Source organism: Falco naumanni, chromosome 6 (genome assembly GCF_017639655.2).
Source record: "Falco naumanni isolate bFalNau1 chromosome 6, bFalNau1.pat, whole genome shotgun sequence".
Classification (NCBI taxonomy): domain Eukaryota; kingdom Metazoa; phylum Chordata; class Aves; order Falconiformes; family Falconidae; genus Falco; species Falco naumanni.
In genome coordinates this window covers 34,677,217-34,703,570 of record NC_054059.1, presented here as the reverse complement: position 1 = coordinate 34,703,570, position 26,354 = coordinate 34,677,217, and the positions used below count along the sequence as shown (strand labels likewise).

At 52.3% G+C, this 26,354-nt stretch overlaps 1 protein-coding gene across 1 annotated transcript; it reads right to left on the bottom strand.

The window, feature by feature from the left end:
* Positions 1–7,465: 7,465 nt before the first annotated feature.
* Positions 7,466–11,421, bottom strand: GDF7 (growth differentiation factor 7). The gene is made up of 2 exons (XM_040599046.1): positions 11,088–11,421; positions 7,466–8,423 (listed from the first exon to the last, which is right to left on the bottom strand). The coding sequence occupies exons 1-2, from the start codon at positions 11,419–11,421 to the stop codon at positions 7,501–7,503; spliced, it is 1,257 nt and encodes a 418-aa protein (XP_040454980.1). The 3' UTR covers positions 7,466–7,500.
* Positions 11,422–26,354: the final 14,933 nt, after the last annotated feature.

Below are 26,354 nucleotides of genomic sequence, written 5' to 3'. Positions count from 1 at the left end.
GGCACCTCAGAAACTCAGACCCTTCTTTCCCAGTGCTATATAAAAGGTCAGTTACTCACAGTACATCGGATGAATGTAACCAGGGTGATCGCCTCCCTCCCTGGCCAAGGAGAGGATTTGCTGCGCCTACAAAACGCCCCACCCCCAGCTGATCACCACCTACACAACCCCTTAACTTTGGCACCTCTTCCAGGACTAAAGCCTGGCCCCTCCATGTGCGACCATCCCTTTTCCTGGCCTGTGGATGTTATTTCATGCTCTACTGCTGACAGCTGAGCTCCTGTGAGCCCCTTGGTGCCCAGCAGTTCCCAGCACACAGCTGGCATGCAGCTCCCTGGGATGACCAGCTTTGGAACAAGGCAGCCCTAGACTTTGCCTCTATTTTTTTCCCTCCTGCTCCCCTCCTCTCTCTTCACCAAGGCAGGATGGAGGAAATGAATGAAATTCTGTGGGGAACGTTACCATCTCCCCAAAAACTGGGACCAAAACCAATGCCACAGCTCTCGGGAAGGTTCTCATTCCTCTGATGGTGGAGACCTGGGTGGCACCAGCATAGGCCAACACCACAGCAACCTGGAGGGGAAGGGAGACCCGAGCCCTTCCACCTTCCTTCAGAAAACCACTTGAGCCTGTGACCTGTTGTGAGCAGGTCCTCTCCTCCCATTGGCTTCAACCCTGCCAGACCTGTCCCCTCACTGTCCCCTGCTCGAGGGCACAGGCTGCACCCCAGGCTCCTATGCTGAGACTCAGCCTTTCCTGCCCCACTCTCCCCCCACCCACCGAACACCACAGCAAGTCTCCGTGCTCCCCATCCTGAAAACCTGAAGTATCAGCACAAGTACCAAAGCAGAAGAATGAGCTCACAAAATGTATGAATGAACCAATAGCTGGTGATGACAGAAAAGCGAAGAGCAAAACCTGCTGTAAAAACAGTGAAAAATGGCTGGGTTTCGTTTTCAGCCATTTCTGGGAATGGATCGAGCTTCGGTTTAAGATTTTTCAGTATCGACCTCCATGAAAACACTCTGCTGCCCAATGCTTCCTCCTCTAGTCCACTCAGCCAAAAGTTAAACGCGGTGCACCAGCCAGCCCACTGGTATGCTCCCCCCACCACCACGTACATCAGGCTCCCCTCCAACACGGTGAGTTCAGGGGGCTGCTCAGATACATGTGCCAGTAAAAGGAAAAAGCAGCTGCATGGCTACACATCTTGAACTGCATCCTTCGAGACGTAGGGTGGGGTCCTTGGTCAGTGGGTTACACCAGCAGGAGTTCCTAACTTTGGTCGTTTTTCAGAGGCCCAGAATGCTTGCTGATAACTGATAAGGATAACTGATTTTCAGAGACATCTTTGTGCCTCTGTGTACCTTGCAACATGCTGTACTAGGAATAAAGAGCCTTAAAAGACCGAATGCAGCTGGTTTTACCATGGAAGACGTAAACCAGCTCATGACAAAATTCATGGTGTCTTACATATATCAGCCTGGAACATCTTGCTCTTTTACCAGCCGTTAATTCAAAGACAGGAAAGGCAGAAAATCTCCCCCCACGATGCAAGGTCACAGGCTTCTGACTATCCGTAACACCCCATCCATGGGACAGCTACTCCCAACTCCTCTCCCTGACGTGTTTTTGTGGAGGACACACTCCAAGTAGTAAGGCATGCTGGTATGCTCTCATGCTGCTACCCAGCATCCTCATTCGGACCCCATGTAGCTGTAAAGGGATCCCCCATGCTGAGGAAGCTGCTCTGATGCCAGTGGGACACACACGGTCTCTCCATCTGCTGGTCATGGTGACTTCAAAGAAGAACCATGCCACTCTCAAAGACCAGAGCCTGGTTTTGCCCACACAGGTTTTTCTACCCACTCACCTCCCCTGAGGGTGATGTGAAGGGTGAAAAGTCCACCCCGCAACTTCAGCTTCACCAAAGACAGGGGGGACAGCAAGCAATTTGGTGGAACTGCCCAACCAAGGTCCAAGTGTAAGCCTTTTGGTCTGACCATCTTTCAAATCCAGTGGCACAGCCCATTTCATGACAAGCCCTGTGCAATACCCAGACCCTCATTGCCGCTGCCCCACGCAGGTTTTTTTTCTCCCTGCCACATGGCTGTGCTGCCCCAGTGCAGACAAAAGAGAAGGCACTTGTATTTCAGGGCTCACTATGCGCTCGGCAGGAAACCATGACATTTCCCACGTGGTTTAGGCCAATGTGAGTATAAGCTGAATTGGTATTTACGACATGTCTGTCACATCAACACACATCATGCTTTTTGATGCGAATAACTGTAAATGCTGCTATCGCAGACAAGCACATCAAGCCAAAGCTCACAGCAAAACTGTTAAGTCTGGAGAGCAAAGACAAAGGCAATCCACCAGCACCCGTGGTGCTCCGTTCCACTTGCCCAGCTGTAGCCTCGTGGGATCCGCATCCCCAGGGCATCTTAAAGTGATGCCCCAGCCTCTCCCATCTCATCCTGCCTCATGTGCCTGCTGTTGCATGGGGTCCAGCAGAGGTGACTCTCCCTAAACACACATGTTTGGGTTTGTGGGATAAGGGCTTAAAACTGCCAACAGTAAAAGGAGTTGCTTGTTCTGCAATGGGAGTGTGACCAATAAATCACTGCAGACCTACCCAGTTTTCTCCAGTAACAAGAGCTGTGTAATCAAGACATGAGTTAAAATCCATATGGTGCAAATATACACAGAAGTCGCTGGCACGCAGACTTGAGCAGAAGGCTCAAGGCTTGGGGTTTGCTTTTAATCGGAAGTGGTGCCTTTCCAGTCTTTTCCTTATGGGTACGCCAAGCACCAGCAACAGCCAAAGAGGACATGGCTTCGTCTGCCAGCACTGACCGGGAGCAAGGCTGCTGGGATCAACACAGCTAGCCAGGACAGAGATGCTGCAAGCCTGAATCAAGCCCTTCTCCATATGAACGTCCTTCTCCCTGCCAGGGGATTCTCATTTCTCTTCTACCACTGGATGTGAAGTATGATGTAAAAAAAATAAATAAATAAGGGGGGGGGGGGGGGGGGGATGTTAGACAATCACTTTGTTTTAGGAGAATTAAATAAAACATTATTCCTTAAAATAAAAAATGAAAAAGGATAAAATCTGTGTTTGCTGGGAATTATTTCTAGGTCAGAAGCACCCCTGGTCATCAGGCAGTTAAACTGGGCATAAAGCCATTTTTCTTCAGACTGTCCCTGCTATGGGACTCCACTGGACAGGGGGCTTCAGGACACAGAGCAGGCAGTGCCTTAAGCACAGGCTTTAGTTTTATAGAGCTCAAGGAGCCCCAAGGCAAGGCACACACACCAGTCCTGTCCCGACCGGGCGTCCTTCCCCAAATCACTGGTGGGGGAGACAGTTAAGCTTACATATCTAAGTCCTCTTCAAATGCTTAATATTTCTAGCTTCACTGTAATTAAATCCTGCAGATAAAAATGTGCTGAAGGTCAAACAAATCCTCCAGGAGAATATACTCTGCATGGAAACTGGCTTTTTTAACTGGAAAGGTCACATAAATACTGTAGAATGTGAACCTAAAATTATCCATTAAAAACACTCTGAGCCCACTGAATTCATATTTGTCCATGTTCAGTCTCTAGTCTCTTATTTATAATGTTTACATGTGCCCCAAAATCAGCTCAGGCAAGAGGTGACCGATCAGAAATACATTGCTTCTGGACCATTCCTATGGCAGAGGGTGATGCTCTGCGGAGGACCAGCTCCAGGGCTGGGGTACTGGACTGGGCTACCACCACCCTGCAGACGATGCCCAGCTTACCTGCCTCTGAAGGCAGGAGTTACTCCTCCCTGCCCTTTGCAGATACAGCCCCCCATTGCTCCCCAGTGCAGCAGGGCTGCAGCATCTCAGCTGTGGGAACCTCCCTGACCACAAAAGGCTTTTGCACGTCACCAGGGCCTCAACACTTCCATTTGCAACGGCTCTGGTGGCTGCTGCCCAAGCCTGATCCAACTGTCTGGGTGCAAGCTCTGAATCTGCCTGGGGATGGAGAGGCAGCCCTTGCAGCCAGCACACAGGTATTCATAATAGGAGGACTAGTGGCTTTTGCTCTGGAAATACTCCTCCAAGAGCAGTGAGCAACATGACCGCCAAGTGCTGCAGTCAGTGTGCTTGCCCAGGGGGGAGCAGCACAGTTACTCACCAAGAGCCCCAGCCCCACTCCCCGCCAGCCTTGCCTTGCTCATACTCATCATCCTGGAGCAGTCCCAGGTGCTTCCCTCTCCTGTCCCCTTAGGCAAGCAGAGTGTCCAATGCCACCCTTCACCCTCCCGTTGTCCTCCGGAGGTTGTTTGCCCAGGAAAAGAGCAGATGCGTTCTTAAAAGAGTGGCTGGTTTGGTCACCATGGCGGTGTCACCATGGGTGTGAATGCAAAGGGCCACACTGCCACTGGGCTCACACTGGGTGGCTGAGGTTTCATCTCCCACCAAACATGCCTGTTTAGGGAGAGGTACCTGCAGCCAGGAGAGCCAGGACTGCTTCCCACAAAGGGAAAAACTATGGATGGAGTTTCTGCCAGCCGTGGCCTCTGCACCGTCCCCAAATGGTCCCACACACACACACTTTTATCATAGCGCTCCAGGTGATGAAACTGCAGTGACTGAGCCACAGGTTTTCTCCCCAGGGCCAGCAAAGCCATCGTGGGGTTCAGGACAGAGCCCCAGCAGCACACAGCACCCCAGCACTGGGGTCCTGGTAAAACATCGTGAGACCCAAACCATCGCCCCGCTCTCCATCAGCCATCTCCAGACCTGAGGTGGGTGACATCTATCTATCTGTCTGTTCATCCCCTGCAGCTGTGGCTGAACAACAGCCACAAGGACCAGGGTCACTGGCATCAGCACCCCCTCGGACGTGGTCCCACAGGAGCGGGTCTCAGGCCACTCGTTTGGCCAAGACTCACAAAAGCCACCAGGTGGATAGAGCTGCCTATAACTTGCCTGGATTTGAACTGCTCACGAGCTTCTACTGCAAACACTTGGAGGAAGGGGAGGGGGTAAAAGAAATGAAAACATAGAAAAAGTTGTCTCAATAGTGAGAAAAACTATCAAGCAACCAACGGCAACTGAAAAATTAGGTACTTTGAAAGCCTGGTAACTTTATAAATGATGTAGCGTTCCTAGAGCAAGCAGCTCCGGTGCTGCTTGTGCCAACCTCCTTCCCTAACCGCCTGCGCTAAAGCCAAAGGTCAAAGGAAAGCCTTGAGCCCTCCCGCCGACCCCTCCTCACCACTAGTTGCACCTCGCCCCCCACAAATGCTGACAGTGAGAAAACCCACCAGCACAGACCTGATTCTTCCTCACCCCTGCTAACCTCCACCTGTGAACACCCCCTGGGTATGGGTACATCGCACTTAATATATATTTACATTCATGCTGAGGTAGGGAGCCAGATTTTCCTCTCGGATACGTGGATATAAAGCCAGAGAAGCTCCGCAGTTGTCAAGGGGGTTACACAAGGCATACGGGTACCACACTTGCTCTCCTGAGTTGCCAATGGCCACAGCCTGAGGATGCAGAGCAGACCTCAGTGGGGTAAGGATGGAGGGGGGCTGGGGAGTTCAGTCCTGCAGATATATATATCACTGTTATTGATGGACATGGTTTACTCCCTGCTGATGTACTATTTTTTTGAAGGGAGGGGGCTGTTGGACCCCCACTGAGGCTTTCCCGACCTTTGAAATCATTTGGATCTCTGTAGATTTCTTTGAGGTGACCCCCTCTCTGCCCTGGCTAGGTTCAGCCCTCCCTAGCAGAACACCCCCATGATGGAGGACAACTGGCTTTATATAGAAAAAAATCCCACGTTTTCCAGCACGAAAACCCCCAAAAGCAAGCTACCATCACTAATGAACACTGATGTTTACACACCTTGACCACCAGTTTAAAAAAAAAAATCATCAAAAGCAGAATCTGTGCAAATACATCTCTGGTCTAAGCCAACCTAGCCATGAACCTGAAGTTCGGTACCAAAAGCCACCAAGGTGCAGCAGAAATGCTTCCCAGCATCCAAAACACACCTTGGCATGGATGCCAGCCTTCTCTGCTTTAAAGGTACAATTTATGCTCAGCTCCTGAGTTACAAAAATCCTGTAGCCGTTTCAGCATGGGTCAAAGCACCCACTTTAAGTAGCAGTCTCTGAGGGTGGCATTCAGCCATTTGCATGGGAAACATCTGTTCCCAGCAGATCCAGGCTCCCTAAATGGAGTGGGGAGAGGCAGGCACACTGGGCAGGGACGGAGCTCACTGGGGAATCGGTGCCAAAGGAAGGTATGGTGGAACTTAGCGCTGTTAGACATTATTTGGGAAAAGAAGAACCCGAGTGAAATCGCTCTTCCCCAGAGAACTCGGGACCTTTGCTTCTCTCCAAACACACTGAGGACAGCTGTGTGACTCATGGGCCTGATGCCAAGTGCCTAGTGTGCCTTGGAAATGGGGTTTCGTGCAGGAAAGGGAGCGGACTCGCCAGCCAGTACCTCCTGCAGGACATCAGCAACAGGGCCAGCACTTCGAACCGTATGGAGCCACGGCATCCCCAGCTAACACCTTCCAGGGCCGTTCCCATCCCTGCTGAGAGCACAAGCTCTGCTTCAGACCTGACTCTCACTTTAGCCTCCAGTTATGGGGGACTTCTTCCCTGTCCCCGACAGAGTCACAAATCTCTCCCCACTGCAAACAGGCATGGACCAACTTATTTCAACCCGCCACAGCCACGGGTTCTCCACGCCCTGCCTTCCCCCCGGGGTACATCCTTCTGACTCTGGCAAACCCAGGGCAGCGATTTAAAGGCAGCCAGAAAAACTCCTTTAACCCAGAGAAAAGAGTGTTCCCACCTCCCCTGCACCCCACTGCCACAGCTGGAGAGTGATGCTGGCCCGACACCTCTGCTGCAGCCACCGCTCTGGTCCGCCCCCCAACCTCAAGACAATTTTGACCAGACCTTTCCCAAAACCTTTGGGAAAGAAGGTGTCAGCTCAATTTGGGCAAACGAAGCAGCCCAGGTGGAGCTCAGTGGCTGAGCGGGCATCCCCTGGGGGCTCTGCCAGGCTGCGTCCCCCTTTCCTAGGGGGAAGCAGGCAAGGCGCGGAGATGGCAGCAGCTCCAGGCAGGGAGCCCAGCCTCCCACCACAGTGCATCAGCCCCAGCTGAGCCTGGGGAAACCCAGCATGGGTGGTGGGGGTCACTTTCTTTGAGGGGGCCCAGGAAGAGGCCGACCTACAGCCTCACTGTCTTGGGACGGGGCAGAGGGGGCATCCCCCATCCCTCCCAGGCTTATGGCCAGCACGGCCCCAGGAAGACAGGGGACACCTGCTGTGAGCTTGGCTTTTGGAAAGGCACAGACCAAAATGTGTATGTGTGTGTATATATATATATATATATATATAAAAATTTATATTTATATATATAAAATGGGGCAGGGCTGTTGGGTGGGGAAGAGCAGGGTGGGGAAGGGGAGAGCTGCAGAAGTTGCTACCTGCAGCCACACGTCTCCACGACCATGTCCTCATACTGTTTGTAAACCACATTGTTCCCAGAGTCTATGTAGAGGATGCTGATGGGGCTGAGCTTGGAGGGCACACAGCAGCTGGGGGGAGTAGACTCCGGGTCCATGGAGTTCATCAGGGTCTGGATGATGGCATGGTTGGTGGGCTCCAGATGGGAGCGCAGGGGGAAGTCACAGACCCCCTCGCAGTGATATGCCTCATAATCCAGGGGGGCAATTATCCAGTCGTCCCAGCCCAGCTCCTTGAAGTTCACGTGCAGGGGCTTCCGGCTGCAGCGGGTCTTCGCCTTCTTCCCGTGGCCTCTGCCTCCAGAGCGGGCAGGGATGGTGGTCCGTCTCTTCCTCCGCTTGGGGTATGCCTCCTGGCCAGGATCGGGGGGCTCTAGGAAGGGGGGGCTGCCCAGGGCCTTGATCTTATCCCGGATCTCCTTGAAGAGGTTCTCCTTCCTCTGTGTGCGGGAGAAGGCCACAAGCAGGGCTCGCTCATGGGGCTGTGGCCGGGGCTTGCTGAAGCCCAGCTGCCAGGGGGGCAGGAGCCGCCCCGACTGATCCGAGACGATCCTCAGCAGGAAGCACAGCAGCTTGCCCGAGAGAGACCTCTGCCTCTGATCCCGCAGGGCTTCCCAGACATCAAACACCTCCCATCTGGAGGAGCCCGCATCCAAAATGTCTGCAGCCCTAGAGTCCAGCAGCTGGGGCTCCTCGCCATCCCAGGCTGGGCAGGTGGAGAGGAGGAGGTGGTGGAAGGTGCCTTCAGGGGACAGGGCCAAGCTCCGGTTCTCAGGGAGGGAGCGCAGGACCCGCAGCTCTGCGCCTGTCACCTCCTCTGCCTCGGGCAGGCTGGAGATGTCGAAGAGGTATCGCTGCTCAGGGGCAGATGGGGAGGCATCTGGAAGATATAAAAGAAAAAATAAAATAAAATAAAAATATATAAAACCCCAACAAGCTGAAGCCAAGCTCTGATTACAGAGGCGCAAGGGACACAGAGCTAACGGGGCAGATGATTGCCTCGCAGCAAGGCTTGCTGAGCAGCCCAGGAGGGACAGCCTGTGTGCCCTGTGTCAAGGAGCATCACTCTGGCTGGAGGCACCGGGGAGGGGGGGGGGGGGAAACAACAAAAAAACAAAAAAACAGGAAGGAGAAGGCAGAGAGGGAGGGAGGAATCAATTCAAGCAAGTGGCTCCTCATCAGCACTCTTCCCTGCGTTCTGAGAAGGCTTCTGTGGCTCCTCCCGGGTGTTTCAGTGCCCACAGCTGCATCACTATCCTGTTTTGACACGGAAGTCCCATCTGAAACCTGCACAGTACAGTCCCATCCCCAATCAGCAGGTTGTCACCACCCCCAGCCCCCAGCCCCAGCCATGCAAAGTAAAATGCTGTGAAAAAATCTCATTTTCCTTTGCAGGCAAGCACAGGCACACATGTCAGGGAAGCAGATGCTGTACCTCGGGGTGTCTGACAGAGGCATTCCCAGGAGCTGAAATTGAGCCCAGCTTGAATTTGTCACTATGTTTGGTGGATCCAAAGCCCAAACACAGACTCGCACAGTTTCTGGCACTGATTAAATATACTCAATGTGAATTAAAAAAAAAAAAAAAAAACAAAACAAACAACCAAAAACAAAGGAGGTGGAGTTGGGGAGAAGAGATGAATGAGTTCTGGGAGGGTTGTTTTTTATTTTCTCCCTCTCTTAACAAGAAATCTGATCCGGACATGCTGCAAACATTGCTGCTGTGCCCAAGTCCCTCCAGCCCGCTGCCAGCAGAGCCCTGCCCGACACCCCCGGGCTGCAGCCCCCTCCTACGGGCACTGCCGCCGGGCTGCAGCCTGCACCGCCCTCCAGGGAGGCAAGATTTTTCTCCCTGACATTCGTTATTATTATTATTGTTGTTGTTACTTTTGCTACTATTATTATTGTTATTTTTGCTACTATTATTATTGTTATTATTGCTACTGTTGTTATTATTACTGTTATTGTTATTATTAGTTTAAAAGCAGATCTAAAATTGCTGTGAGGAGCAGATAAGGAGATCCCTTTGAAAAGTTCATCTGGTTTCGTTTTGCGCTGAAAATTCCCAGGACCTGTGCGCAGTTTTCCGCAGGCTATCCCAAGCCGGGCACTACCCACCCTCCCACCAGAGCATCCTCCCCCCCCGTTCCGCCTGGCTCCCCCGCCGTTTCCCCACCAGCTTTCAGCAAAAACCTCCCCGCAAAGACTGCCGGCAGGATCCGACCCCTGCTGGGCTTGGGGATGGGTTTGGGGAGCTGCGGGGGGCTCCGCACCACCAGCCGCCACTCTCCCAGCCCGGGGCAGCCGGCGACGGGCACGGGGGGAGGCTGGGGCTGCTTTTCACTTTGTGTTTTCATTTTATTCGATGGGGATATTTTTTTTTCACCCATCCGACTGAATTTCGTCGGCAGGGCGCAATGTATATGTATGCATACATACATATATATATCGTTAAGTGCATATACCTGTTTATTGCATTATTATCATTAGATCCGCGGGCATGAAGGGGGCAAAAGAGAGGGAAGAACGAGAAGGGGCCCGCGATGCCGAGCTCAGACGGCGGGGTCGGCGGGACCTCCGCAGCCCAGGGCTGAGCCGCCCCTCACGGGGCACCGCGCCGGCTTCGCTCCTTTCCCAGCCCGGCCCGGCCCGCTGTCCCGGGGAGTTTCTCAGGCTGCAAAGACTCTGAAGAGGCTTCTCCCTGCCGGTCCCGGGGACGCTGCCGCCAAACCGCGCCGCACACCTCGGGCGCCGCTCTCGGGCAGCGCATCAGGTGGCAGGAGGTGCCGAGAGCTGCCCGCACCGCTGCCCGCCCTGCCCCAGCTGGGCTGCACCTCGCACCCCGTCCCCAACCGCAGCCTCAGCTCCGAGAGTCGTCCTTGACCCCGACTGCATGCGCAACCCCATCGCCACCCCCATCGCTCAAGCACAGCCTCATACTTCTCTCCATCGGCAACCCTCTTCCCCAGCTCCGGGCACAACCCCTTTGTCATCCTCATCACGACCCCGTGCCCGCGCGCAGCCCCCTTCCCACCCTGTCCTCACCCCCATTTCCACGCTCAAGCTCCTGCACAGCTCCATTCCCGTCACACAACTGATGCACGGCCCCCACCCCGTTAAGCTCCAGCTGCATCCCCGTGCGCTACCGCATCCCGTGCAACCACCCCGGGAGCAAACCAACGCACGACCCCGCTCCCCGCACCCCACCCCCTCGCACGACCCCGTGCCCAGACCAACGTGCAAGCTCCATCTCCGTGAGCAGCCACGTCCCACAACCCATGCTCCAAGCCACGCGCAAACCCTTCCCCATCCCCAAACCCACGCAGAAGCCCGATCACCAGAGCCACGCACGAGCAGCGGCTCCATCCCCGCACAACCCCGGCTCCATCCCCAAACCCATTCCCAAGCCCCGTCCTCAAGCCCAAACCCACCCACATCCCCCCGCCCGACGGCGGGGTCCCGGCGGGGCAGCCCGCCCCTGCCCCCCTGCCCCGCTGCGGGTGCTCCTCGGCGCTGCGCGGAGGGATGCGCGTCCCGCACTCACCGCTGCGCGCCCGCTCCGCGAAGCCCGTCACCGTGTCGGCGCGGCGGCCGGGGGCGCGGCGGGCGGCCAGGCGCTGGTAGAGGGCCACCATGTAGTGGTGCGGCACCACGGTGCCGTTGCGGAGAGCCCCGTCTCTCCGCGACGGGGAGGAGAAGGGGGAGGCGGCGGCGGCGGAGGAGGAGGAGGAGGCGGAGGAAGGCGCGGCTGCCGAGGGTCGCTGGGGAGCGGCCGCCGACGGGCCGCGCACGGCGGCAGCCTCCAGCCCGCGGCGGAGGCGGCAGGCGCCCAGCAGGCAGAGGCAGAGGGCGGTGGCGGCGGCGGCGCGGAGGCGCATGACGGCAGCCCGGTGCTCGGCGCTGTGCTGCTGCCGCCGCCGCTCCCCGCCCGCTTTTGAACATCGTCTTCGCCCGCCGCCGCCGCCGCCGCGGCCGCCGCCGCCGCCGCCCGCCGCCGCGGAAGCGCCCCCTGCCGGCCGGCCGCCCCGCCCCGCCGAGGCGCCGCCCGCGCCCCGGCCCCCGCCCCGCCTCCGCCTGCAGGTGAGACCCGCCGGGGCTCCCCCCCTGCCGCCCTCTGGGGTCCCCCGGCCCCGGCCTGCGGGGGCACCCGCCGCCCTGACCCGGAGGGCAGCCCTCCGCCCCTCCGCCCCTCCGCCCCTCCGCCTCTCCGTCCCGCGGCCCCGCGCTGCGCGGCCCCCCCTGCCTTGTCTGCGGGCGGGGGGCGGCTCTTATTTTTGGTAAATCCGTATTTTGGGAGGCGGCCGTCGGTCCGGGACTGGAGGGGGGATCCCGCCGCCTCCCTTTGCAGGGGCCCGAATTTCGGAGAGGGGACTCCCCCGGGCCGCAGTGGAGGGGCAGCCTTTACCCCGAATCGGGGGGTAACCCGCCACCCCCTGTTGGGGCGGGGGACCCCGATCCCCTGTCGGGGACGGGGAAGCTTGGCAGAGGAACCGCCGCCCCCCATTTTGGGCGGGACCCGCCGCCCCACGTTGGAGGAGGACACCCCACCGCCGTTTGAGGGGCGGGGGCGACACACGGGACCCCCGCCCGGTGTTGGAGGCCCCCCCCCGCGGTGGTCCCGGGCGGCGGGGGCAGGGAGGGGGTGCGGAGCGACCCGCTGCGGGGCGGCCCCGGGGGCCCGGGCTCCGCGCTGCCCCGCGCCTCCGGCAGCCCCGGTAATTCCGCCTCGGGAGACCGACACAGCCGCAAAACAAAAGCCCCGGCCGGGCTGCGGGCTAATGTTTTTCCCTTGCACGGAGGGTTTCCTTGGTAAAATTCAGATGTTTCCTTGGGTCTCGATTAAAATAACAAAGTGGGGTATTTACTAGGATGTTATTTCAAGTCTCTTAAGTCCCTGGTTATGTCTGTTGCGATTTCTCTGCAAATACAAAAACAAGTGCTGCAATGATTTATTTGAAGGAATGTAGGTGTTTGGCCAAAACAAACACGGCATTTTTTTTCCCCTCTACCCCCCATCCCACCCCACCCCCCCAAACAATCTCTTCCCATGAGCATTTGTCGCTGCAGCCTCTCGGATTTCTTTCTGCTGTTATTTTACAGGTGCTCTGTCCCAGTATCTCGAGCGGGTTTCATGCCAGCCGGCGGGTTTGCTCCATACGGCCACCCAGCGCGGAGCAAGGGAGGCAGCTCTCGGGACAACATCTCGAGAAACCCCTGGCCTGGCCCGGAGCCCTTGGCCCACCTCACACAGCACCTCCTGTTGCGTTCGCACGGGGCTTGCGCAGCCTTCGCGCGGCGGTTGTGCGGCGGTTGCAAGCGTTGCGCGGTTTGTCCGGGGCCTTGCGCGGAGCCGAGATGCCACCACCCCGCCCAGCAGTTAGAGGACACCGGAGCTGGGGCGGGAGGCAGAGGAAGGGCAGGCAGAGGAAGGCTTCATTAACTGTTTTTCTTCCGTCAGCCTCTCATTAAATCCAGCCTGATGCTGTTCAAACACTAAAGGTCACTTTAAAAAAACATCCGACAAGACCTTCCACCCCCTGACATCTCACTCCCCGCCCCCGGACACGGTGCTGGGACCCCAGCTGGGTGCCCTCACAGCACCAGGGCAGGCAGCAACAGGGCTGAGTGCTCAGGGGACCCCGTCCTGAAGATGGGGAAGGCTGAAAACCTGCACCTCTCAATCCCACCTCCACCAGTGGCCCCAGACCCATGAACCGTGCTCCCGATGCCTCCACCATGGGGTATGTCAGTGCTCCCTTCCCTGGGCAGCACTGGGAAGGGAACAAAGGGTCAGCAGAAGGCTGGGAGGATGATGTGATGGGAAGGACTGCCAAGCTTTAGAAAATGGGCAAACAAGTCTATCCATAAACCTCTGGGTTTCTTGCAATGGTTTCTAGAGCCTCCTGCCTGGAATCCTTTCATGCAGCCAGTTTCATGGGAAAAAGTGAAAAGTACAAAAGCGGTCAATGCAGGCTGTGCCTGGGGCTACCCGAGCCTATTACCTCCTCCTGTGTGTTGGGTTGTGTGTACCTGACACACATGAGGAACCCCAGGCTTCACTAAATTCCCAGAGACTGGAGCTGTCACTGCATTTTTTTCTGTATATTAAAAGTTAAAATCACATTGATGCAACAGACAGCTAGGCTACACTCTCTGGTTTTTCTTTCCCCCCAGTTTTTTCAACCCCAGACCAGTCACGTTCTCAGCTGCCAGTGTGGGCCGCAGGGCCAAATCCCTGCTTGGTGCAAGCTGCTGGAAGAGCTGAGCAATAGGTTCCTCAGTGGCGATTTGCACCACACCATCCTCGGCCCTTGTGCACAGCCATCCCCGTGGCAGAGCAGTGCACTGCTGGGTGATGAGAGCTGTATCCCTGTCCCCACTGTCTGTAGGGACACCCAAACACAGGCACGCACATACTCACACAACCTCAAGCTGCATGTACACACGTCTACACACACCAGGCACACATGCCCGCACCAGCTGGCACGCACACACACACGGGTACACAGACCCAAGGAGCAAATCCTGCCAGGCTATGACAGAGGGGAGACAGGAAATCCCACAGCTCATCCTCTCAACCACACAGCGCCTATCAAGGTGCTCAAGCACCGAGTTTCCCATCTGTTCTCCATTGCAGCTTCTTCTAAACCCTTCTGGGCTTTCTCGAATTTCCATCAGCCCAACCCAGCCCAGCTGCAGGACCTTCCCAAGCCGCCCCAGCCCTGTGCAGCGGCACAGCAGCTCCTGCCCCCAGCCCTTCCCTACTCCAAGGGCAGGCTCCCTTCTCTCCCAGTGCAAACCTTTTGTGCATAATTTCATGCTGGCAAAGAGCCATCTTCTACCAGCCCCCTTCCAAAACCAAATTAGCACGCTGCTGCAGCAGCAGAAATTGGAGGGGAAAGGCTGCAGTTTTATTTTACAACTCAATTAGCAAGTTTATACAGAAAAAACACCCATATAACCAAAGGAGGTTTTATGTCCGTTCAGCTTCAACAGCAAATAGACTTGTTCCTCTTGAGGGTACTCCTAATTGCTGTGGGTACAGTGATGTGCCCATGGTGGCCCTCAACCAACATGGTGACACTGGCTCCAGCCCTGCACATTTGCTCCATCTCTCTTGGCTCTTACACTTTGCAAATCCTCTGAGTACCTCCAGTACGAACTGAAAAACACAGTTCTGAGACTGTCCCATTACTCTGTTTGCTAAGTATTAAACAAATCAGAAGTCTGCTGGAACCTAAGATGAAGGGCCACATATGCCTCCAATATTTCCCTGAGAACCTGTCCCAAATAACGTGGAGCCAATGGCTTGTACACCCAGGAGAGATCCTGACTCCTGTACCTTAACTGCTTGCATGTGTCCCACCACAGTCTCTCCCTTCCTTCACTGACAGGCCCTCCAGGGCGGGTGTTTGGAAAGAAGGGGGCAGTCAGCTCACTAAGCCTGTGGGGTTTTTTACTGGGAACATTTTGGGGATGCTGATTCCTTCAGAATCAGGAAGGAATACTTCCTGCCTGGCTGACACTTGGGCTTGTCCCCTCTGTTGCCATCTTCCTCCCTCTGCTCCCTCTCTTGGTCCCAAGTGGTGCCCTGCTTGCCCTCCTGCATTGCCCGTGGTGGTTGGGGACCTTTGTGTGTGGAGCATTGATTCATTTCCATGTGTGGGGTTGAGTCCTGGGCATGGTGGACTCTCCTACCATGGCTGCATCCTCTTTTGCAGCTGCGGGCAAGGTCCCAGCCTGGAACTCTTGCCTGCCAGAGAGGGGTTGCTCTGCAGAGGGTCTTCAGCAAAGGAAAGATGTGGGCATCTGATTTAACCAGAACCCCATCAGCTGTGGAAGACCACTTCTCAAAGGAGGAAACCGAGGCAGAAAGGAAATCCTCAAAATTTCCTCAACCCCCCCCCTCCACGTACCTGGTGTCATAGCCATGTTCCCACAGCCCTGTACCTCCACAGATGTTCACCTTGCCTGTCATCAGCACTTTTTGATGGAATGAAAAATAAACTGCAGTGACAAATCCCCTCCCTGTTTCGAAACTGGAGGTGTTTGTGGCTGTTTCCATTAGCTAAGCCAGTGGGGCTTAACCAAATTTGGAAGTCTTGAGCAAATTCAGATTGGTCAGAGTGTTGATGCTAGTGGTTATTTGGAAAACTATGTTTTCATGTAGTGACCACAAAAGAAGCTTCTTGTGGCTTCACTTAACAATGTCTTCTAGCGAGATGGCTACAAGTGACAGCAAGGCCAGCTCAGCAAGCAACCAAGTAACAGCATTGTTTTCATTCCGAATCATCCAGCAGCTCCTTCCAAAACTTGCTTAAACTGAAGCCAAGCAGACTTCTTTCTGATTGTCTGCATGGAGATAGCTAGGGAAGATAAGACAAATCAAGGTACAAAATCCATGCATGAAACATCAGATGGGTTCGAAGGCCCCACAGGGCTGCTTTCCTTCAGGCCCAGAGAGCTTACGTCACCTCAGTCTGGATGTCTAAAGCTATGTTTGTCTCACATCACTTTCTATTTGAACATTGTATTCTAGCTAGCGGACAGGAGACTTATGGAAACGCTTTGCTGAGAGTTCAATCCTTCTGGAAACATAAAAGCTTTTTTGGATTAGACTTTCCATTCCCCTCAGGGAAAATTGTCCTATTCAGCATCTGGTCGACAGGGTCTGGCATAAGCCACCTGAAGATAGCAAGTCAAAACACAGTTGAACACTCAGTCAATTTTGGGGAAAAAAAACCCACCAAAAAAACAACAAAAAAAACCAAGCAAGAAAGAAAAAAAGCCCATTTATTTTTTGAAAAGTGCAGTCAGCAGGTAATTTGTCAATGCACCAAGCCACAGATGCCGAATAAGGGTGGTGCCTCACCCCGTGTCCTTATGGTGGTAGTCTAGGCTAGCATCTGGTTGGAAGGGGTGGGATTCACCTTGCTTCATTTTGGCTTCTTTCTCAGTCTAACTAATCACCTTCCTCCCATTAACCGTTACTGAAGGGAGAGCCGTAGCTCCAGAAAGTGATTCCTACAGCACTAACCAAAGAACTCAGCTGAGACAGCTGTTACAGATATTCTGGTCTTCTTGTGCAGAAAGACCTGAGTTTCCTCCCCACCCCTGGCTGTCCTGTGTGAGATGTCACGGGGGGAAGTGCTCTCCTACAGCTCTCCTCACAATCTGCTTCATGCTTCCTTGTTTTTACATATTCCACACCTTTGACCTCCACGCAGTCCCTTTTTCTTTCATCAATGATTTCCCAGACCATCACATTTCTCCCCAACTTCTTGTCCTGAAACTCCCACCCTCCTTCTGAAGGCTCTTCAGATTTGGGGCATATCAGACAGTTCTGAAAAGGAGACCTGGCTGGGAGAGCATCTGCCAGCAGGCACCCAAGGGAGCATCAGAAAGGGAACATTGTACACAGTACTTCATCCTGATCTTTCCAGTTCCCAGGAGACCCCTTCTCTACCTTCTCCCCACCCCTCCCCAGCCAGCACAGCTTGTCATGGCTGTTGTGTCATTCTCGCTTCTCTGCCACTCAAGGCAAAGGATGTCTCCATACCAAACCCAAGCTCTTTGGTTTGCATCTCAAAGCAAATTCTAACCAATAACTCCAGCTCTGGCCCACTCCTAACTTTCTGGATGCAGGTGTTCACCACTATGAATGTGGAGGGAAGGTGGGGATTTTGTCCCCTTTAGGTTATTGCCCCATCTTTTGGTATTCTTTATTCCTTGCCAGACAGCTACTTTTGCTCTCTCATTCACATCAGTGCTCTTAACCCACATTTTTATTTTCCACTGCAGACAAGCCAAATGGAGCTAAACTCTGAAGTTCTTCTTCACAGCAGGACTTCTCAGTGACAGGGGCCTGGCAAAGGAAGTCCTCCCCCCAGGAACTGATTTCCCTCCCTTTTGGGAGTATCATCTTGAGCAGAAATCAACAGGTGGATGCATCCTACCTAAGTGCAGCTAACAACACAAGGTACTTCGTTGGAGGTGTCAGCTTTGGTTTCCTTGACAGTTACTCTGGGGACACCAACAAGCCATGGGGATCAGCTGAGGCATGCGGAGGGCCAGAGCAGACCTGCCACCCCCTCAGCTCCAGCCCAGTCCTCCCTTCGCTCCTCTGTGTCTGCTGCTGGGCTGGGCTGTGCGGAGGAAGGTGGGTGTCTGGTTGGGGAAAAGGATGTGGTCCAAGGTCCTGTTTGATTGCAGCTTTGCATAGTCTGGATCGCTCCTCCCAGAGGCCGTGTCTCTCTGACCTTGCCAGGGTAGCATGTCCTTCCGTGATGGACATGGGTGATTTTGGCCAGACACTTGGCAGTTAGTAGAGATGCCTCTCACCTGAAAGGCTCCACAGAAACCAAACACAGGGTAAACTGAGCAGCTCATAAAATACTTTTTACCACCACTGTGTGTTCTGGCCTCCTGTTCAGTTCTGCGTTTTAACCCCACAATTTCTGTGTTCCTTTTCCATCTTGCCTTTTCCACCTTTTCTTTCTAGACATCTCAAGCCCTGGCCCTCTTTCTCCTTCAGCTGTTGAGTAGCATGAGGAGCTCCGAGGATAGGAAACCACCCCAGAGGGCTATCTGGACCCACCTCAGCAGAGGGAGTGGGTGGCTGCCGTGGGACGGAGCATCAGCGCAAAGGCGAGTCCCGGGGAGTGCCCGGCTTGCAGGCAGGGATCACTCCCAGGGCAGGAGCACCATCTCCCGGTGACGGGTTTTGTAGCAGCAAGCCTCCACGCAGTGTTTCCCAATGCACAGCTGAAATGTAGAGGACACCAGCAGTTTGGAACACAGACACTCTGGTTTCTCTCCCCCTTAGGCTGTGAAGCAGCTGTACAGCGCCCCAGTACAAGTGTGTATTTTGTATGAGAGGGAGCGGGAACACTGGCTGTGAACAGGAATACGTTATGCAGCCACATCCCTTTCCCTTTGTGCCATGCTGCCAGATGGACTTCTGAGTGGGAGTCGCAGGATCAGCTGTTAAAAAGTTTTTACTACAGGTGAAGCTCCATCTTATTTTGCATTGCTCTGACTCTGTCTCAAAGAGCCCTCGAGGCAACAAAATGAGCTAATCACATCTTGCTTAAGGGTCCTTTGCATAGTTTTTCTGTGTAAGTCAGAACACGCTTTTTGTCCATGCCTTTGCCTAGGTAGATGCATTATGAGGATATATATGCAATGTACTAAATCCTGCAATCCTTGCACATTTATTTAGTGCTCCCACTAAAGTTAAAGGCATGCCTCTAGGCAGTGACAGCTGCATGGATGAAGCCACTGATACACGTCACTGGGTGGGATGTCAAATGCCCTGTTAATAATGACCTTGATTTCCTAATACAGTCTAGTGGCACGTGTTCACAACTGCGTATTTACAGCTCTTCACAGACACTGCAGGTTGGTGTGGGCTGTGCTGACATGAGTATTTTGATAACATACATTTCTGCCTTTTATAATGGATGCAGACAATGTGCTTGCTTTGCCTTGCCCACTTGCCTTGTTCCTTCCCATTCATCCACTCACGTGCAGGTTCAGGCACCTGAGACCATCTGGTGGCACCTGAGGCATCCGGACCTCCAGTTGCCGCCTCAGAAAAGGGTGGGACTGTCCTATACCTTCTGCCTCACCTACCAGCACCATGTAGATGTCTTGGGAGCCTTGCAGCCTGCAGAGACACCAGGTACCTCTTTTAGCACCCGAGCAAAGCACATTCCCTTATGAGAAAATAATCAGAATTTAGTGGGCAAAAATATATAAGATGGGACTTTCCAATATCGAGGAGATCCTTGAAGAGCAGCCCGCTATTTGTGGGTCACTTCAGCAGTGTCTGGGGAGCTCTGCCTGTTTCTGTGGTTCACGTATTGATCCCACCAGGTTAGCAAGTCAAAATATGCCATTTGGGGCCTTTTGCTCTGTGTCCAGAAGAAAAGTGCAGCTGAAAATTATGTGATATGACTGTCTCCTGCATGAAACAAAATGATTGTCTGGCAGGCAGCTGCCAGTTTGCTAACAAGCCATTTGCACTTGGAACAAGGAGGTGTGAAATTCTGCTTCTATCCTTTCTGCAGGGCCTCACCCTGCAGCGCTGATTGAGTTTGGGCTGACAGTTTTAGGAAAAGCCAAAGGCACAAGGACAGTTAAAGGTCTTCCTGGACCTTGGTGATTTAGCTATGTGGAAGCTGCAAGCAAACCCAGCTCTGAATCTTCTCAGTAGTTTTTTCCTCTGCACAGTGATGGCTTGTGGATACAGTATTTGTAAGACAGGTTGTGAATGTAAAGATCTGTCTCATGAGCTCTCCTGGTGGATGTACTTGTGCAAGTAGAGCTAGCCACTTAGGCTGCACCTATACAGGTAAATTAAATTATTCCATGTCCACATGGATAAATTCCCTTAGCCTCCAAGGCTGATGGCCATGTACAGGGTGTCAGTTGAGAATGGTCCCTCGCCTGTGTCAACAACTGAACTGCCCCCAGGAACCATTCAGCACAGCCCTAGGCTGAACACGTGCCAGGGATCCTTTTAGCAATGTGACAGTGCTGACATTTCTCCCTGGTATTATTTAATTTACCTATGTAAATGGAGTGCTTGGAGACCCTGGAGACCAGAGTAGCTGATGAGCTTTTGAGTTGGAAACCTAGCTCCTTGTCATGATTGTCTGTAGTCTTGCCTTTGTTCCTTCAAACGCCTATTCCAGCAAGGTTGCGGTGAACCTTAGCTATGCAACAAACAGTGGCTTTTCTTTTGAAGAAAGGTCCAGACTTTTGGTATTTGCTGGTGAGCTAGAAAGTTGGCAGCAAGAGCGATGAAGAGCACTGCCCTGGAGATGGACCTAAGCCAGCACTGTCCAGGTCTTTGGGACAGCCACCCTCCCTCACATCCCAGTTTTTCCCCACTCTGTAGTTAAGGGTCCCTGTCTCCCTTGCGGGTATCTTGGGCAAAGGATCAAGGAAATACTACAGGTATATTTCCAACCTTGCACACGGTCAGTACAGATATTCCTGATGGAGTCCTGGGAAGGAAGAGCACCTTCCATGCAATCAGTTTTTCCATGATTCCTGAATCTCCCTTTCTACTTCCCAGCTCAGCACAGCCCAGATTGTGTAATGCTTGGGTGGCATTTATCATTCTGGTTTTGTAATCATACCTTTGCAGACCTGAGTGACTGATTTCAGTAGAGGATCCAGCCATATGAAGAGGGATTGGATACAGCTGGTTGTAGGACCAGCTAGAGCAACGTGGTCTCTCAAGGAGGCTTCATTTCCCTTCTCCTCAGTCTGACTGTTTCTCTCCACAGGTGGTGAGTTGCTGCTTCTTGTGTTACAGGAACCTGAAAACTTGACTCATAAGAAAAATATCCAAAGTGTGTGCTACGACATTGTACTATAAATGACTACATGTATCTCCAGAGCTGTATTTTCCTCTGTCTTTCTGAAGGACAATCATCCATTTCTATAAAATCTCCAACACCTGTATAGTATCATTGTAGTAGTTACTGTTTTGGAGGAGTGTGGTAAGGAAGCACTTAGGGTGGATACATTTCACGTGATCTACAACACAAATGTGAGATTTGCTAGACATGCATCAGTTACACCACTCTTTTAGCTCCAGAGACCACATTGACTTGATTTCCAATTACTGTCATAAGTACATATATATTTGATGCACACGAGGACACCAACTGGTGACACCTGCTTCTAAGGTCATGAATTTCAACCATTTAGGTCTCATTCCATTGCCCACACACAGACGCTGTAAACTGAGACATACCAGAGATCCAAGACATCTGTCTGGAGATGCAGACATAGCACAAGACCAGCATGAGACCCATAGCCCTCTAGGGTAGCAGCTGGAGGCCAAGTGGGATACACCAAGGTCTCTTCAATGGCACTAAACCATAGCTGAGCAGCTGAATTGAGACCTGAACACTGGAGCTGGTTGCTACATTGCCCCTATAGCCACTGGAGAAAAGCAGGCACTTTTAGGGCACAAATCATCGTATCTTGAAGTGAGCACCTGAAACAGATCCCAGTACTCCCAGGAACACCCTTTTTTCCATTAACTACAAAGCCAGTCTACCAGATCAGCACAGAGGAAGATGTTGAGCAGGTCAAAATCTAATTTTCAGCATGAGTAATCTCACTGTGTGTAATGGATAGGCAAACTGCTTTGTAACACCTTTACGATTGGAACACTAATATCTTCATTAAAACCCACAGATTTCAGAAGCCCATGCCCATGACCTGGTGAAACCCAGACTGTGATTGCCAGCCACTTTCTAAGTGACAGTCAGAGTGTCTGACTTAAAATGTCTGTTGTAAAACACCTGTGATAAAAACTCAGTTCCTGGATTAAATAGCATTGACCTGGGAAGATCTTTACCTTCCTACTACATCTGTGTATGAACAACTGGTTGATGAGACGGATTGTACTGGTTGTGCTATGAGACAGAGGCACACTTACAGGTCTCCTTTGACAAATGGGTAACTCTAGCCTGGCTTGTTGTCACCAAGAAACGTTTGGGTTGTTGCAATCTTTCATAGCAACTGCCAAATTAGTTATCTTGAATTGAAAACAGAACAGCAGAACTATTGTGACTCAGTTTAACAAAAGATCTGCATTGTACTTCCCTTTTACTTCCATCCCACACTGGAGGTACGCAAGAAGTCACTAGCCTACTGGCAAGCCAAATCAAACAGGTATCCGCTGAGTTTATGCTTCAGGCTTTCCCTTAGATGGATGCAAATGCTGGCCTCTCACCTCTTGAGCTGCCAGGATTTTACAATAGTTGGAGGAGCTGAAAGCTGTCCAGCCATCTCTTCCTCTGTTGTATTTGGTTAAAACTGGCCATCGGGTTATTACAGCGTTATTAGGCGGGGAGCAGACAGTTAGACTGGCAGACACATGGAGCAACAGACAGACAGAGCAATTGCACACACCTTCTTTTTTTAGTAAGAGATGCTGAAGTATAACCTACTAGCACCCTCTTGCCTCCTAGCCCCTTCTCTTTTCCTTGCTACTTCAGAAAGTTGAAATTTTTCCATTTGGGAGAATTTCAGTCAGGTCCAGAATCGCTCATAAAATGGAGGAATTGTTCCAGCAATGTCCCTGGAAAGTTTCCTAATTTTAAAAAGAAATCCAGGCACAAAATCTGGCCAGCTCTAACATGGCTGGCTTGAACTGTGTTGTGATGGGTAGTTCAGCAGAGGAGCCTGCATCTCCAGGAACCTCAGCCTTTTCTTACTCCTGCAGGCAGGATCTTCATAAAGGGAGTCAGCTCCACCCTTCACGCAGGTAATGAGCAACCAGGGGTCAGCACCAAAGTCAAGCAGACCTTGGGCTCTTCTTTATCTGCAACCAAATAAATTAGCATGGACATAAACACTTCCAGAACTTATTTGGTGGGCATGAGGGAAACCAAGGTAAAGTCCTTGGGCAACGGCTTAGGTCGTGTGTGTGGAGAAGATGTACTTGAAAAACTTGGCAATGTATTTGGGAGTTTACCTGGAAACTTGTGCAGTTATTGACTGTTCCTTCACCTTTCCCTGATCTGGGGAAATACTCTTTTCATTGTGCCTATTCGGAGAGCCAACTACCCCAAAACTATTGTTTCTTTTTGGGGAAAAAAAATAGTCTACTGTATCTACCTACTGTAGATGTGATTTTTTAATATAGACAATTTTCTGTATTTTTAAGGCTTGATATTATTAAACTAGGGCAACTCATCTTTTCTTCCTCACTAACTACCATGAAATTTATCCATGATTTACCTAGGACCCCAAATTTAAGAGAGATGGGATTTTAATTCCAGGGCTGCAGCAGGTTAAGAGCCAGGTTAATCTTTCACCAGGGATTACTTATGGTTTCTGCTAGATTATTCCTGACATGTGGCTCATCATATCACAGGTTAACTGTTTAAGGGTGGGGTGGGGGGAGCATGAGGCATAATGAAGAATGGGTATATAACTCTCCTCCCTTCTCTCCAAAATAAATCTATCCTGAGTTTAGGAGGTATGTAGATAAAAAGGCTGTTTTGACAGGCTATCAACAACCTTACCACACCATATAACAAGAGTGAACGTTAAATCCAACATTTTGGCTACCTTTGAAAATCACAAAGAAGCCCAGTCCTAATATAAAATCTCCTGGTGATTCACATCTGGGTTTTGTAATTGTCATCTGAAAACACACAGCGGTAGGAGTGATAAGTGATTGGTCATCTCACTGGAATCCTAGTACTCTAGTGCAACCTTTTTCATTAATCAAATAATATTGTATTTCTCCCAACATGAATCAAGGCTGAAAAAATTTCATGCTCAGTTTTTAAACTGTGTTTTCATAGCCATTTATTTCATTTTTAAATATGTTCCTCTGTCCTTGCTTCCCCCAACCTCCCCCATTTTATTTACTATACCCTAAGCAGGGCTCCTATTTCTCCTCATCCTGCCATGATTACAGGCAGAGTCCTCTGCCAGAGATTCAAAAATTGGTGGAAAATTCCCCCTGGGTTTATAAACTCACTTTTGTTTGCCTGCTGTCTTGGGAGAGATGAAAAGCAAATCCACGATCTGCCAAGAATCACACCCAGGCAGGGATGCAATGCTGCAAGGGCTGGTCCCTGCTCTGTGTACGGGTGACAGACGTGACCCTGGGATGAATTCATGGGGTCACACCTTGGCTCTGATGGAGACCCCTGTCCCCTTGTGCCCTCATGGGGAACAGAGGTATTAAACTGCAGGGCTGCAGGCCTTTGCATTGAACTGAATGAACGGATCCCAGCCACAAATCACTGAATATTTTAACAGGCTTTGGGAGGTTTTCTTTCCTTACTTCAACCCTTTGTGGGAGTTCAGGGCTTGTCTGAAGATGGCCGGTGGGCAGTCCTCCAGCACATGTGCTGAAAGGCTACCTGGTGCAAATGTGCTTTTTCCATGTCCCAGCCAGGGCTGAAAGGACAGGGAGGACTGTCCCCTTCACCTCTCAAGTCTTGGGTCTCCACTACAGCTGCTCTCCAATGCACTCCTTGCTGCCGGTCTTTACCTTTGCCTACTCACCAAATGGGTCCCCAGTTTGGCACCAAGCTGTTCCCCAAGAAGGCCAGGATTTGGTTGTCACTTTATCTCACAGGCATTGGACTGCAAGCTCTGCAGAGGACTTGGCCATCTCACAGGTGTCAGATCACGAGCTCTGCAGCCACTTGCCAGCCCCCAAGCCTTCTAAGCTTGCCCACCTCCTTGCAAACTTCTTTCACAGGTTTTTTAGGTTGCCACAGGTAGGGCCAAGGGGGGAGCTTTTGAGTCACATCTGGCAAAGGAGAGCAAATGCATTTGTGCCCCTTTCTGAGTTCTGGGGAGGGGGATGATTGTTGCACCTCCATCATTTTTCCCTGTACTTCCTTGCCTGTCCTGCCCCAGGCCAGTGGAAGGAGAACGATATATTCTTTGGCAGAAAAGCCCAGTGCTAATGCAGGGAGAGGTCACGGAGAACAGGAGCTGTAGCCTGCTAATTTCTAACCTTTAGCATTTTTTTCTTCTCCCCCTTTTTCATCCCACTCCCACTTGGTCCCCTACAATCCTCTTCATGCTGAGGCAAGTAGCTGAGAAAACTCCTCTGGGCTACGTGTCAGTGAAAGGCTCTTAGTTCAGCTGTTGGAAATAAAACTGTGCATAAAAATTAAATACAAACATCAGCCCCAACTGCAAATACAGTCATATCATTACTGGCTTCAGCTCCATAGGAAACCCCAGTGTAACTGGTCCCGGAGTCAGGTTTTGAGCATGAGCTGAGGGTTGGACAGGAGGCAGTGGGATCACCTGTGCATGTAAAGGGTGCAGGGTGAGACCTGCACCAAAGGGTGAGACCCAGCTGGGGACCACAGGTGGCACTAGCGGCCTGTCCCTGGTCCATAGGTTGTGTGTGAGTGCTCTCTAGTGGACAGAAAAATGAGTCCAGCGGCAAACACAGCTGGCGCTCGCTTCCCCGAAGGGAAACCCTCAGCTGGGGTGTCTGTGCAGTGTCTGGGAGCAGCGTTTCGGAGGGCGGCTCCAAGCAGGATCTTCTTGGTCAGTGACCGTGCAGGGCAGAGGTCTGACGTGGGAGCAGTGCAGGGTTGCGGGGGACGCACACCTCATCGGAGGTAAGAGCTCGCACATGGCGCACAGGGTAACACCCCAGCCCCTTCCCCCTTACACGGCCCTTCAGTGCTTCTCCTTGTGTGGAAGGAAAACCCTGCAGGGCCTGCTCCTGCCTGCTCAGTCAGCAGGTAGAAGAGCAGATATGTACTGTGGAAGGAGAGTAGAAACATTTTTTGGTCATGAAAGGAATTTCTTGAAGAGGTAGGCAAAAGTAACACTTGGAACAGTCATTTTTGACCTTGCCTTATCTAATCAGAAACCACTGAGGCTCTGTCCCGGTTTCAGCCAGGATAGCATGAATTTTCTTCTCTGTACCTGGTACAATGTTATGTTGATGATGTTGCTAATACACTGACATTTTTACTTGCTGCTAAATAATGTTGACACTAAGTCAAGGATTTTTCAGTTTCTCAGGCCCCCCCCAGCCAGCGAGAGGGCTGGAGAGGCATGGGGAATGGGGAGGGGACACAGCCGGGACAGCTGAGCCCAGCTAGCCAGAGGGATATTCCGTACCACTGAATGTCATGCTGAGTATATAAGCCGCGGGCGGGGGGGGGTGGCTGGGAGTGGGGCTGATTGCTGCTTGGGGACTGGCTGGGCATAGGTCAGTGGGTGGTGAGCAATTGTATTGTCTATCACTTATTTTGTTTTTTTCCTCTTGGATTTTATTCCTCTC

Bases quoted from the DNA above. Each gene is read 5' to 3' on its own strand.
- GDF7 (XM_040599046.1), bottom strand. From the start codon at position 11,421: ATGCGCCTCCGCGCCGCCGCCGCCACCGCCCTCTGCCTCTGCCTGCTG. The intron at 8,424-11,087 runs GTGAGTGCGGGA...TATATCTTCCAG, and splicing joins CGCGGAGCGGGCGCGCAGCG to ATGCCTCCCCATCTGCCCCT.